Source organism: Nanorana parkeri, unplaced genomic scaffold (genome assembly GCF_000935625.1).
Source record: "Nanorana parkeri isolate BGI_ZX_2015 unplaced genomic scaffold, ASM93562v1 scaffold1616, whole genome shotgun sequence".
Taxonomy (NCBI): Eukaryota; Metazoa; Chordata; class Amphibia; order Anura; family Dicroglossidae; genus Nanorana; species Nanorana parkeri.
Genome location: NW_017307884.1, coordinates 7,580 through 22,256, shown reverse-complemented (window position 1 = coordinate 22,256; position 14,677 = coordinate 7,580). Strand labels below are relative to the sequence as shown.

The 14,677-nt window shown below is 42.3% G+C and overlaps 1 protein-coding gene across 1 annotated transcript in view; it reads left to right on the top strand.

Moving 5' to 3' along the window:
- The window catches only part of SART1 (squamous cell carcinoma antigen recognized by T-cells 1), a gene marked incomplete at its 3' end in the record, with an annotated part of 50,036 nt that overhangs the window by 29,553 nt on the left and 5,806 nt on the right, over window positions 1–14,677 (top strand). The window contains exons 12-15 of the mRNA XM_018570861.1: window positions 1,181–1,305; window positions 5,227–5,348; window positions 10,038–10,205; window positions 10,304–10,411. Coding sequence (XP_018426363.1) covers window positions 1,181–1,305; window positions 5,227–5,348; window positions 10,038–10,205; window positions 10,304–10,411 — 523 coding nt within the window. The remainder of the gene's footprint in view (window positions 1–1,180; window positions 1,306–5,226; window positions 5,349–10,037; window positions 10,206–10,303; window positions 10,412–14,677) is intronic.

Below are 14,677 nucleotides of genomic sequence, written 5' to 3'. Positions count from 1 at the left end.
AAAAAAAAAAAGCTACATTCTTTATTTTCTGACAGGAAATTATAAAATATTGAACATTTGATATTCAGTGTTCTGTTCAGTCAGCAGATGGACCTGTAGTCTCCTTTCACATATTTGACTAATTCAATATTCATCTGTGCAAAAAGAAGCTAAACAAGTGATTAGAACAGTGGCTTGTCCCCTTATCAGACACCTCGGTATCTGGTTCCAATCAGAGGAAGCTTTATGCTTTGTTTGCTGCACTTCCTTTTTAAGTAACCCATTTGTAAAACAAATCTATGTTTTAAAAACTGATATATTTGCCAATAGATTAGGACTATGTCTTCCTTAGAGCACCAGATTGGGTGTATAACACACAACATATTCGGAGTATTGTTGATGCCATGAACAGGACCAACTATTAAAGGAGAATTCTGAGGTGAGTGATTTTCACTCCGCCTCATAATCTGAGCCGACCTGTGACAATGAAACTGTCACAGGTCGGCTCAGTAGATCGTGAAGTGAGCGAACACATACAGGTGCTCGCTCACTTCTCGATCCTGTGCCGGCAGAGAGCCGTGACGGGAGGGACTGGATTCCCCCGTCCCCTGTTCGATACTCCAGAGCTGACTGGCGGAATGGACGGGGGAGGGGGCGGGTACAGCTGGCTCTGCCTCTAGATAGGGAGAGCCAGCTGTCACTCACGCAGCTGGGTGGATGCAGACATAATTGTCGGGATCCGCTGCGGCATCTCAGTATACCACGAGTTGTAGCTCACGATATACTGAGCTTTGGGTGACGGGAGGATGCTAGTTTGTGTCCTCCCGTTACCCTAAGGAGAACTATGGGGAAAAGCCCTAACCCCATAGTTCTCCTTTAATGCTTAGCCTGGACACTGAAATGACTCTTGATCAACTAAGCTAGCAATTCATAATGCCTTCAATACAATTTGTTGGGCTAAAGGTCCCCTTCTTACATGCTATAAAAGCCCTTTGCTCTACTCCCTCATACATCATCTCAAAAGATGACCATTCTGACGGCACCAAACAGGCCTGTCCACCAAAACAAAGGACTTTACTTTGTTTTGCTATGAGCATTGAACCCCTTGCTGCAACTATGAGAAATAACCCAAACATTGCCCAAAAATTGATTGGAGAAAAGTTGACATTTGTGCTGTGTTCTGTTAAATTCACCTGTTTAGGGCTCGGGGACGTGGTCGCAGGCGTGTTGAGGATTCAGATGATGAACAGGAAAATATTGAATTTAAAGAGGCCTTGCCACAATCTGATGACCTTCGAGTAGAACGTATGGACATTAGTGACCATGGTAAGATAAAATGATTACTGATCTTTGATGGGTATCATACAGTTTATTCCCCAGTACAACTTGGAGATTAGTAACACTGTATTTTAGATGTTGAAATAGCAAAAGTTATACAGATCCCTGCAGTTTTGTTCCTTTAAACATTTTGCATTAATTGATATGTTATTTGCTGTAGTAGGTCTTTGCCTCCTGGCTTTTCCATTGTATTATGAGGGGAATTCAGTGGGTATATAGACCAACCTTCTTCAATTGAGATTTATAATGGTGCATCAGATAATGCTTTGGTGTGGTCACTGATGTAAAGGTTTTTGTCCAATACTATATTTTTTTTTTAAGCCCAAAGTGAATATTTACTTTTGTTTCTTAACCACTTTAACTCTCATACCTGTATACCCCTTATGCACCAGAGCAATTTTTACTTACCCTCTATTGGCCTGTTTGGCGATTTTTTTTGTTTTGTTTTGTTTGTTTTTTAAGCTTAAAAATACATACGGTACATTGTTTTTAAGGACTCCAACTTGAAAGTTCTGCAGGAAGTCCTGATCGGCTAAGCCCGTTAATTCCAGGACCAAGCCCTCCTTGCAGTGCACTTGCAAAAATGGGGGTAAGGGGGCCCCTGACTTTTGGATCCAGGGGCTATAAACTAGAGTGGCGGTCTCTACCTCCACCCTGCTTCATGCACATTAACTTGCCCTCTTCCCCAAAAAAGCAGATGGATCTGGGGACCCTTATGCCTTCGCAATGAATGCTCTGGTGACTGGTTCAACCTGATCTATGCCTTTTTTCTTTTTTCCTGCCCATTTGTTTCTTGTGAGCCTGTAAGCGTGTTTTTGCTGTTGGATTACTTGGGACGTTCCTGGGTTAAGACTAAAGGTCCCATGTCCTCTACTGTACAATTAAATGTATTTTTTTCATTTACCTGTAAAAATCTTTTCTTGGGAGTACAGGACATTTTAATCTTAGTCTATTTCCACCTTTTGTAAGTGATTAGCATTTATTGTGGTAATGAAGAGGTGCAGTGATGTACTGTATGTGTAACACGATCACTAAACACCAACTCTGCCTTTGCACACAATACACTCGGAGAACTCGCTTGTAATATACACACATTGCTTGCAAAGCACAGAGACGACCATTTCCATGAGGGTATGAAGAGGAAAGCTAACAAAAAATATAAGTTTCTATGTTTATATACAGGAACGGCATATGCCTGCTTCATGTTCACTCGGTGTACATTGCTGGCATGTTTTTTACAAATGCCTCAGCAAAGGTGGAAATGGGCTTTAACCTTTTTAAATCTTTAGTCTCAACCTTACGCACTTTGTTAATACCTTTTCAGAGTGAGGTAGCATCTACCCACCATTGTTCCTATTTGCAAGAGACACCTGATTCCTCCTTGGTTAGGCCTTTCTCCTGCGTACAGTGTACTTGTCCCCTCTGGTCATTTAAACTTCTCCTGGATTCAGTCGCTGGTTTGTGAGTAACCAAGGTTTTTACCAAGTATTTGTAACCGCTTCCTGGCCGGCTTTGTAATTAAACGGCCTGCTGGGACCCTCCTGGATGTAATAGGCCGTCTAAAGCCCGTTGTGCGCGCTGTAAACTGTCAACATTTAAAAAGAGGCAGTGATGCCTGTTTACAAGCGATCTGCCGGCTATAGAGCCGACGGATCGCTTGTATGAGATGCCATTTGTGCGCCCCACCCTCTGCAGCTCTGGTCCCGAGCTCTTCTGTGCCCGGGAGGGCCGGGACCAGCAGGGCAGCTTTGTGACCCGAGATCAGAAGGAGATCTGTACACAACTCCCTCCAAGCTCCTCTCCGGTGTCAGAATGCGGAAATTATGTATATTACATCACTTTCACATTCTGCTGTCACTCTCTGGCTACAGAACCCCCAGAGAAGCTGGTGAAGCGATATGTAACATGTGCTACACATGTTACATATCGCCGCGAACGTCGCAGTGAGAGCAATCATTTTAGGGCCATCAATCACTGATAACACTAAACTGATGAGCGGTAACAGCTTTGAAAGCGTCGCCTATGGCCAATTTTGGGTATTGTTTTTTGAGGTTTCGCGCGCACGCAATTTTAAGGCTTGACATGTTTGGTGTCTTTTTACCAGACGTGACCCCGTCTTTTATATTTTACCAAAAAATTGGGTAATAATAAATGTTTTTAATATAGGGGAAACTGTTTTTTAAAAAAAAAATTTGGTAATTTTTCCTTAATTTAGTAAAAAAATAAAAACCCCAGTGGTGAATAAATACCACCAAAAGAAAGCTCTCTCTGTCCCCAAAAAAGGGTATAAAATTCATTTCAGTACAGCGCTGCATGACGGAATAAATGTCAGTCAAAGTACCGCAGCGCTGAATACTGAAAAATGGCCTGGATGGGAAGGGGGTTTAACACCGCGGATGTCAACTGGTTAAACCACATTTCCACCTTTTGCAAAGGTATTTAAAAAGTAAAAAAAACATGCCAACAATGTACACTGAACATAAAGCAGGCATACGCAGTTGCTGTATATGAACCCAGAAACAAGCATTTTTTGTGTTAGCTTTCCTCTTCATATCCTCAAGGAAATGGTTGCCTCTGTGCTGTGCAAGAAATCTGTGTATATTACAACTCCCCATTCATTAGTATTCATAGTGGCGCGCCCCCGGACAAGGGTATTATGCGTAAAGGCAGGGCTGGTGTGCAGTGTTTGTGTTACACAGGATCACAGGGAGGGGGGCAGCCTGCTTTAGAATCCAATCCCAGTGTCAAGACATCCCCTGTGGAGAAAATTTTGAATTTCTAGGATTCTGGCCTAATAGATTCATAAAAATAAGAGCCTGCAAACTGAGTCATGTAACATGTGCACACACATGTGGTTTTACGTCATTTTCAGGCCTAAAATGTGGAATATAACATGGGTGCAAAAATGGAAAAAAGGGCCTCAGTCATGAAGGGGTTAAACACATCTGGGTAAGGGCCTGGGCTGTGGTATGTGAGGGGATCCTCAGTTGGAGATCTCTGAATGATAAATGCACAGGTGTGTATTCTGTATTTGATTTAGTCATATCCATAAAGGTGCCCATACACTGTACGATTATCGTACGAGAATCGCGGGAAATCCCGGGATAATCGCAAAGTACCATATTTTTCGCTCCATAAGACGCACTTTTTTCCCCCCAAAAGGAGGGGGAAAATGTGCCTGCGTCTTATGGAGCGAATCCCGACGCCCGAGACATGCAGTTTCAGGTGCCGGGCGAGTAGTAGGAGCCACTGCTCGTTTAATGCGAGTGATCTAATGAGATCACTCGTATTAAAACCGAGCGGCGGCGATCGTATTCAGCAGTAGGAGCCACTGCTTGTTTAATACGAGTGATCTAATGAGATCAATCGTATTAAAACCGAGCAGCGGCGACGATGGAGATCACCATAGAGCAGACGAAGAACTGACTTTCTTTGTCTGCTCTGTGTGATCACTGAGACCGTGGCGCTGTAATCACAGCGCCACCTGTCTCAGCGGTCACTAACTGCAGCTTCTGTCACAGCTTCTGTCATAGAAGCTGTGTCAGAAGCTACCGTATTTTGCGGTCCATAAGACGCGCCGGACCTCCCTGCGTCCTATGGTCCGGTGCGTCTTATGGACCGCAAAATACGGTAAATGGAAGGCGTGCGACCGTTTCTACTGTAAGGTCTTCCGTCGAACAAGCAGGCTGGAGTTAGTGAAATGCTTGTTCGACAACTGCCGAACGGGCCGGTATCGCACAAATATCTTATTATTTATTCTTGGACAGGATTTTGATGTAGAATATGTGAAATATATTAAAAAATGTGTCATGACCGTTTTTGTTCTACTTCTACTGTACTACTTTTTTTTTTTTTTTTTTTCTTTCTTTTCCCTGTTACAACCTAAACTAAATCATGTTTCTTTTCCAGAGGAGATGCCAGACTCCCCCGTGGTTTTGGAAGAAGATGAATTGGAGATAGAGTTAAAAAACCAGCTAGATAAAAGTAGACGTCTAAAACAGCTGCAGCAGCAGAAGGATGCTACTGAGAAGGTATGGGTGCCCAGTATTTGTCATTGTCTGCTTTGTGGAAAGCATTGGATGTTATAAGTCATATGTGACTAACAAAATATAAAAGGTAAATGAACTACCATGGTCTAAGCAAAGACATTTGTTTAGTTAACCACTTGCTGACCTGGGTGTTTATACCCCCTTCCTGTCCAGGCCATTTTTCCGTTTTCAGCGCTGAGGTACTTTGACTGACATTTATTCCGTCATGCAACGCTGTACTGAAATGAATTTTATACAATTTTTTTTTTTAGGCACAGATAGAGCTTTTGTTTTGGTGGTATTTTTTTACTGTATAATGAAAAAAGTACCGAAAATTTTGAAAAAAAAACCTGTTCTCCCTACGTTGTTATAAAACATTTATTACCCAATTTTTTGGTAAAATATAAAAGACGGGGGTCACGTCGGGTAAATAGACACCAAACATGTCAAGCTTTAAAATTGCGAGCACCTGTTAAATTGCAAGAAACTACCATACTCAAAATTGACCATAGCCAACGCTTTAAAAGCTTTTACCGCTCATCAGTTTAGTGTTATCAGTGATTTATGGCCCTAGAATTATTGCTCTCATTCCGACGTTCGCGGCGAGATGTAACATGTGCGGCACTATGGATGTAATCTGCGTTTTCGCACGTAGGCGGGCTTGACGCATGTTTGCGTGTGCACGTGGAGGCGGGGGACTTAAATTTTTTTTTTTATTGCTTTGTGATTTTATGTGTTTTTTTTTTTTTATTTTTTGTAACATTTTTTTAAACCTTTTTTTTTCACTGAACTTTATTGCTATCACATGTGATGTGATAGCCAATTTGCAGTGAGAGGTCCCCTTTATGGAGACATCAGGGGTCTTTAAGACCCCTAATGTCACCTTGGGACCCCCAGGGAAGCTGATGAAGCAGAGACCTGCTTCACCAGCTTCTCTCCGGTTTCTGTACCGGAGAGTGACATTGGAATGCGGAAGTGATGTAATACACATTACTTTCTGCATTCAGAAGAGATCATCAAACGGAGCTCGTGTACTGAGCTTCGTTTGATCTCCGGCTGCTGTGCTGGTCCCGGGGTCACACCGGGAACAGCGGAGCCTGGGATCGCCAGCAGCGGGGGGGGGGCGGCGCACACCCGCACGCATATTACAAGCGATCGGTCGTCTCTACAGACACCTGAACGCTTGCATGTAAACAGCCATCGCTGGCTGTTTACCTTCAAAGCTGGTTTCCCGCTCGTGCCCGCCGCCCGCCCTCAAGAAGCCGCTGTCCATCCTTTTAATTACAACAGCCGGACAGCAGGTGGTTAAAGATAGTGGAGCTGATTCATATCTTTATATAACCCATGAGAATTTTTACAATTGGGACTGCTTCTGTAGCTGAGAGTGCTGCTGATAAGCAACTTAGCTTATCTAAACCAAAAAGCACAGAAATGTATTTTTCCTACCAGGCTATACAGCATAGATGGAAAAATCTCCTTTGCTGGGCTGTTGTATTCTGACAGCTGGCGCCTGCAGCTGTCCTAATCCTGGATTGGCTGCAGTCTCTTTTCGGCTGACATTTTTCCACCCAGTTCCTTCGATTTACAGCAGTGTATGGTCGGCTTTAGTATGAGGATTGACCTGTCGCTGTGCTGGGTGACCTCCCTGGCCAGTAGTGAGGTTTATAGGTAGGACAGGAACAGATTCTTAATTCAGGATATATATGTAAGAGTGCCCTGTGGTTCATGGTTAATGGACTGAAAAGGAAAGTTCACCTATGTGCAGGCACTAGTAGGTGGTACTTGCTCTGCAGTGCCAGCAGTGGTTCTGGTAAGTGTAATTCACTTTAGGTTTGCTTTAAGGAAATCATTTACACTACCAGAAGTGTGCCTGTTCCAGAACGAACAAGGTTAGGGATCTGAGATTGTGTTGAGCTGTTTTATTAGGAGCAATGTGTAGGAGGGTGTAATGGCATGTGCAGAAGAAGGGGGATTAAAGTGTGCATTATGAGTAGTAGAGAGAGCGACGGGTGTGACAGTGGGTAGAATTTGTAGAATATTATTTCGGAGGATATGACCGTTCCAAGTGCAGGAGTGCTGTGTGAAGGATATGATGGCAGGCAGTATTTTTAGGAAAGAGGCAGTGGGTATGGTAGTGGACAGTATGTGCATGAGAAAAAAGCAGAGAAGTATGACAGTGGGCAGTATGTCCAGGAGAGAAGTGCAGGGTGGGTTTATGTGAAGATATTATGTGCTGGAGAGGAGCTGTGAAGGGTGTGACAGCGTTTAAGTAGCTATAGTCACTGTCAGTTTTGATGAACTTGAAATTGATAGTGTAAACATGAGTTAAAGTTCACCAAAATTTCCAGCTTATCTCTAGTGGTGATAGGGGGGCAGTCCCTGGTGCGGCTAGAAGCTTTAAGGAAATCCTTTTACACTTATATTAATGTTTTGTATTGCAAATTTAACGGGTTCTTCAGATTTAACATTTTAACCCCTTCATGACCGAGGCCTTTTTGTTTACATGTTATAATCCACATTTTTGGCCTGGAAATTACTTAAAACCCCCTAAACATTGTGTTTTCTGAAAGCCAAGACTCTATAGAATAAAATGTGGGCAGTTGCAAATTTTTATGTTGCACGATTTTAGTGCAACTCCTTATCAAACCCCCAAATTCAGTGAATAATGCACTTAAATGCCCCAAAGCACAATAAAATACCCATTTGTTTTATAAAATATAAAAGATGAGGTTACAACGAGTAAACAGATACTCAACATGCCCAGGTAAAAGATTGTATGCAGCCGTTAAAATGCGACAAAATTCAGTACCCCAAAAAGTTTATAGACAACACTTTAAAGCCCCCACAGGTCATCACTTTAGAGATGCGCATAAATATTGGTCCTAGAATTATTGCTCTCCAGCATGTGCGGCGATACCCAACATGTGTAGCGCGATCGTCGTTTTCATGCGTAGACGCACCCAATTCGTGTTTACGTGAAGACGTGCGTGCTGGTGGGAATTTCAAAAAAAAATGTTTTACATTAATTTTATTTATTTTTAAAACATATCATTTATTTTTTTTAATGTAATTGCTATGACATAGGGGGGCTTAGAAGCTGCCCATGTGATAGCATATTGGCAGTGACCGGTACTCTTTAAGGTGATACTGGGGATCCAGAAGACCCCTGGTATCACCTTAAAGGTGGCCATACACTTTACAACCATCGCAAGACCTTAGTCTTGCGATGGTTGTAAAGTACTTAAAAAAATGTACGATCTGCCCATCTTGGACAGGCAGATCGTACTTGCTATCACTGCAATGAGGGGCGGGCTTGCAAGCACGGCAAACGGGCAGTGTGCGCGTGCGCACACCAGCCCATTCGTCAGTTGTTTCGTACGATTCCCGGCGGGTTTTCCAGCCTGCTTGTTCGATGGAAGACGTGCGACCGTACAGTAGAAACGGTCGCACGCCTTCCATACACTGTATGATTCTCGTACGATCGCGGGATTTCCCGCGATTCTCGTACGAGAATCGTACAGTGTATGGGCACCTTTACACTTGAAAGAAGCTATTGAAGTGCAGATTGTACTTCAATAGCTTATTGCTGGGCTTCAGGAGCCCAGCACTGATGGCTATCGGACTGGAAGTGATGTAATCTGCATCTCTCCCGGTCCCATAGTACGGGGAGGAGATCGGTGCACAGAGGTTCGCCGATCTCCTCCACAGCTTTCCACCCCGACACCAGAGAAGCCGGTCCCGTAGGAGGGCCAACAGAGCCCGGGAAAAACAGCGGGGGTGGCTGCCGTTTACCAGCCTGTAGAAGCGATCTGCCGGCAGCTGAGCCGCCAGAATCGCTTCTACTCTAAAGCAGACAGTCGGATTTACAAGTTTAAACAGAGTCCTGGCGGCAAAAGCCACCGGGAGTCTGTTTAAACGTACGTCAGTGGTCATGAAGGGGTTAAACTCTTACAAACATTGATGGTTACAGTTATCAGATTTGTGCAGGATCTTCATTTGTAAAGACTGTGCACTTTAATGTTCATCATCCTGATTCTGCCCCTCCTTCCCATCAATTTTTAATATAATTACAATAAGTGAGATTATTCCATACACTTCACTTGCCAGCCTGCAGCGATTCCTCTGCTGCCAGTGGTGCCTTGAAATTTGGTCAGTTTAGTTGGCTATGATGAAAGCCTTTTCTAGCCAGAATACTGAACTGCTAATGAATTAATTATTCTAAGTGTGGGTGATGTGTTTCCTGTTCCGGTGGGAGGAGCCTATCTCTCTAATGCTGTCCTGGAAGGTTCCTAGAAACAGAGTTACCAGGTACGTAACTCCAATTTTCAGTAGCTCCACGTTTTATACAGTTGTAGCGTTTTGGACATTGTTACATACACTAAAAGAAAAATGCTGCTGTGCACCTTTCCCAATAGTAATTACATCATTGTTGGAGAAGATGAGCTGATTGTTTGCTTGTGAACCTATTCTAAAGCATTGCTCAGAGTATCCGAACCTAAATTATTGTCCTTGCACTGAGGAGGCAGGCGGTGTAAACTGTTATAGCAAGATAATCGCGTATGCTTTAGGCATTTGGGGGGGAAAAAAGCCTGAATGTTTTCATGTCATAGTTCCTTGCTAATGGGCTTGGTGGTCTTTATACTTCACACTGGTATTTATCACATTTGCTCTTTAAATGTTTGTTCTTTTAAGGTTGTTTCAATGGTAAGTCTGACTTCTCAGCGGAGTCAAGATGAAGAAGAGGATGATGATAAGAAAGGATCTATTGTGTTCAATGCAACCTCTGAATTCTGCAGAACACTTGGGGAGATTCCAACTTATGGCCTAGCAGGGAACAGAGAAGATCAAGAGGATTTAATGGTATGTGGCGCTCTTTTGAAACTCCAGTTACCTAGTTCTGCTTTCATTATGTTACCCTATACTTACAGGGGCCTAACTCTTTGCTACTTTTTCCAAAGGACTTTGAGAAAGAAAACGAATCTGAGAAAGAAGGAGGGGATTCTGATGGAGAGGAGAATGTTGGCTGGAGCATGGTGAATCTTGATGAAGAGAAGAACCAGCAAGAGGTGTGTTAGGAACAGATAACTGTATCCTCAGTTGTTCTTTTCTTTTTTCAGCATTAGCAGCATCATACAGGTGAAACTCGGATAATTAGAATATCGTGCAAAGTTAATTTATTTCACTAATGCAACTTAAAAGGTGAAACTAATATATGAGACTCATTACATGCAAAGCAAGATAATTCAAGCTGTGATTTGTCATAATTGTGATGATTATGGCTTACAGCTCATGAAAACCCCAAGAACCCCAAATCCACAACCTCAAAAAAGTAGATTATTACATGCAATCAATAAAACAAGGATTGTACATAGAACAATATCGGACCTCTGAAAAGTACAAGCATGCATATGTACTCAGTACTTGGTTTGGGCCCCTTTTGCAGCACTTACTGCAATTACTTTTGCATGATATTCTAATTATTTGAGTTTCACCTGTATAGTTTTCTTGGCACTAAAAACAAAACCGTGGTCTAAGGCAGATTTAAAGAACTCAATCGGTCATGTTTTAATTAACATAAATAAATACTTTTCTTGGAGTCCATTGTGGGGCACAGCAACCCAGGTTGTATTGCCACATACAGGAGAAATGGACACACATAGTCACATAGAAAACTGTAGGCCAGCCCGCCTTAAGGCTTAACCCCTCCCACATCACACCTGCTTTTAGCTTTCAGTCTAAGAGAGAACGTTAGTTTACAAGGTGAAGTAGCTGTGCCCCTCAAAGGAAAATAATTGTATGGAGAGTACAAAAATTTGTATTTCTCTATTGTCTTTTTAGGGACACAGTCTAATGATAAGCAACCAAGAGTTATACTGCTGCTAACAGAAAAAAATTGACACTAGGCACATGACAGCCCCTTTGAGGCTTTAACCCCTCCAGGCTCACCTGCTCAGTTTCACTTAATGTCCTTTAGGAGAATTGATGGGTTTTTTTGTCTTCTTCTGCTATTTTTCATTATAAATTGGAATTGGAATTTTTTTAACTTTTTTTTTTTTTTTACTCTAAACCGCTACTGGTATATTCAGGAAAGTTATTGGAAATCCTCAAAGCCTCTCCAGTTAGCCAATGAGCACAGTTTTTCCCAGTTCATTAGGTGTAATGGTGTTCTCTCTGCGACAGTCCTGCAGCCAGCAGTGACAACCCAACTGTGTTCCAGTTAACACAGGACTCTGCTTTTTAGTGTAGGACTGCAGGCCTCTGTATTTCTTGCTGAGCTCCAGGACCAGAGGTGGGGCAATTTTGTGGTCACCCTATGGCTGCAGATGACCTTCCCACTCGGGACTATATTTGCACTATATGCAATACTGAGCTTGGTACAGGAGAATTTGTGTGCCTTCTGAACTTCTCATAGATCCCAGTCAGTCTCGCTTGCGCCATTGGATATTGCTGCCCACCTTTTATACTCCAGTGCTTTCGTTCTTCCTTCCTTCCTTCCTTCCTTCCTAATGGTAGAGGTTTTTTCTGATGCAATGATTTATTACTTTGAAAGAGTTATCACGCAGGGGAGTTAAGTGCTGTCTTGCTATCTGCATTACTAGCTGCAGTGTCATGCTTGTGCACAATACAAACTGTTACGGCCTTTTTCAGCATACGGTCATTTATTTCCGCTATTGCTCCTATTCCAAGGGACACATGCTTTTTGCCTTGGCTAGTCTTTGCTGCTGCCTACAGTGACCTAGTCACCTCAGTGGTTTGTTTTATAAAAAAAAAAATATATATTTAATATTTCTATTGTTTTTAAATGACAAGTTACAGCATACAATCGACACAAACCTTTGGTCACATTGTCAGATTTAACAAACTGCACACAAGTGTGAACAGGAGATATTAACTTAAGCAAAGTTACAGAAAGGTAAAGCAAATTACAGAAAGCATAGTCTTCAAAATTGTTGAAGCGCAAGAAAGATACACTATATCTAATTATGTATCTTTATACACGTACCAGGGTTCTCCAAGCCAGAGAAACCTAAGGGCGAGGTCTTCCTTATGGCCAGTGATCTCTCATAGTTGTAATGTAGCTGAACTGCATGGACAACTTAGGATACTGTAGGAACTACCTCGTTCTTCCAGTGTTTTAGCTATAATCAGTCTGGCAGATAAGAGTGTATGAGTGACTATCATGTGAAATTAGTAGGGAATGTCTTCTATGCCTCAATTTAACAGGGCTAGACCAGTGGTAGGATGGATCAGAATCCCTGTCACTTGTGAGATAACATTGAAATATTTTCCTCCAGAAACCAGTTGGACCTTTACAAGACTACAGAGTATTTAGTAGATTCCCTATATGGCCATACTTTCTCCAAGTAGTACTAGAACTTGGGGAAAACTTGGCTATATGATTAGGAGAGAGATTACCATCTTCAAACTATTTTCTGGTGGAGTTCCCACAAAGTCACACAACAGGCTGCGGAGTATATAGCTCTAAAGCAGGGGTAGCAAACCTCCGGCCCTCCAGCTGTGGTGAAACTACAAATCCCATTATGTTGCTATGTGCAATTACCACCGTCCCACCGTTTTATTCTACGGGATCTTGGCTTTCAGAAAATAATGTTTAGAGATATAAAGATGTACATTGTTGCACTCCTTACCGGATCATGATGGTAACCTGTGGAGTCCAGGTGGGTGCTCAGTGACCACGGGCGGCACCATGAAATATACAATGATTTCAAAAAATGTCATCAGCACACCATTGGTTCTGTGAAATTAACAAAAATCAATTTAATGACAAAACAATGCCATCCAAATACAAGTGCTTTCGGGCTGCACAGGGTCGCTTTCATCAGGCTCAGAATGACACCACAACATACAAACACCACCCTTTAAATAGGCATAAGATTAATGCGTAAAAGGGACTTTTGTTAATTTCACTTAACCAATGGTGTGCTGGTGACATCTTTTGAAATCATTAAGTAATTTTCAGGCTTAAAATGTGGATTATAACATGTAAACAAGAAATGGCCTTGGTCTTTAAGGAGTTAAAACCCTGTAGAAGATGCTGCCACCCCAACAAAGAACCCTCAGGCACAAAGAAAAGGCTGATAATGGGAGAAGTGCTCCTCCAATATCTAAAGGAAATACATTCATGTCAGTATGGAGTTATCTTCATATAGTATGTTAACTCATTTTTAACAATAAGTTGAATTGAGCGGAAGCTCACCTTGACAGGACAGGAAACTAGTGTTCCCAAAAAGCCAGCTAATTCCCCCGTATTGCTTAGTTGAATGACATTACAAATAACATAATATTGCCATCACTATCAAAATTCATGAACCATTGTAATTAGGCAGCTCTAAATTGTGTGGAAAGATGGTAGCCCACTTGTGACGGAGCACACGACACCCTGACCCGGGTGCCTCCGTCACTATGTAGCTTTCTCTCTGCTGAAACCCGAATTCCAGTGCCCTCAGCCCAAGCCTTCCTAATTATTGGACGGAACCAATATATTGGGATGGAAAACTAATCTCCCTAAATAATAAATATTTACCCCAAACATCAGGCAACACCAATGTTGAAGTAAAAACAGGAACTGACTATTGAAAATCAGCACAGTATTTATACAGTTCTGGTGGTCTAAAAACCTAATACAATCAAACATTAACAGAATGCAAACCGACCTCTTCTCCCCTGGTGCCCTAATGAAACAATGGGGAGAGAGGAGACCCATATGATGGCATTATCTCCTGAGTGTCTATCTTATGTTAAGCTGCTCAGCTACATCTAGTGTCAAGTTAATCCTGTTAACCTAATCAGACAAATGGACTTGACTAACAAGTTAAATGGGAGTCTAAGTCCATAGTCCATAGTGTTCGCTCACCTCCCGATCTACTGAGCCGACCTGTGACAGTCTCATTGTCACAGGTCGGCTAAAACTATGAGGTGAGTGAAAAGCACTCACCTCATAGTTCTCCTTTTAACACAAATTATATCACTTTTTGATAGGCTTATTTCCAAAGTGGGGAACGTTTCACGGGGTGATTTAGGCCTTTGAGGTTGCCTGAAAATATTTTAAGTCCTGTTAAAGTGGAGTATAAGTGGAAAGATTCAAAAAGTAGTTGACTTGCATATTGCTGAAGTTTTCTGGTCTTGTAAAAGGTAAAGTTTCTGTGGAGACAGGTCCGATGGCAAGGTTCAAGGATTGCACAACAGATCAACATGAAGACATTGTTTGCGCCTCTAACTGAAGAAACCGTAACCAGAACACTAACAAACTGGTTTAATAAAAGGGGTACCATATGCAGCAAAGTGCTGCTCAACCAGGGGGGGGGGGAGGG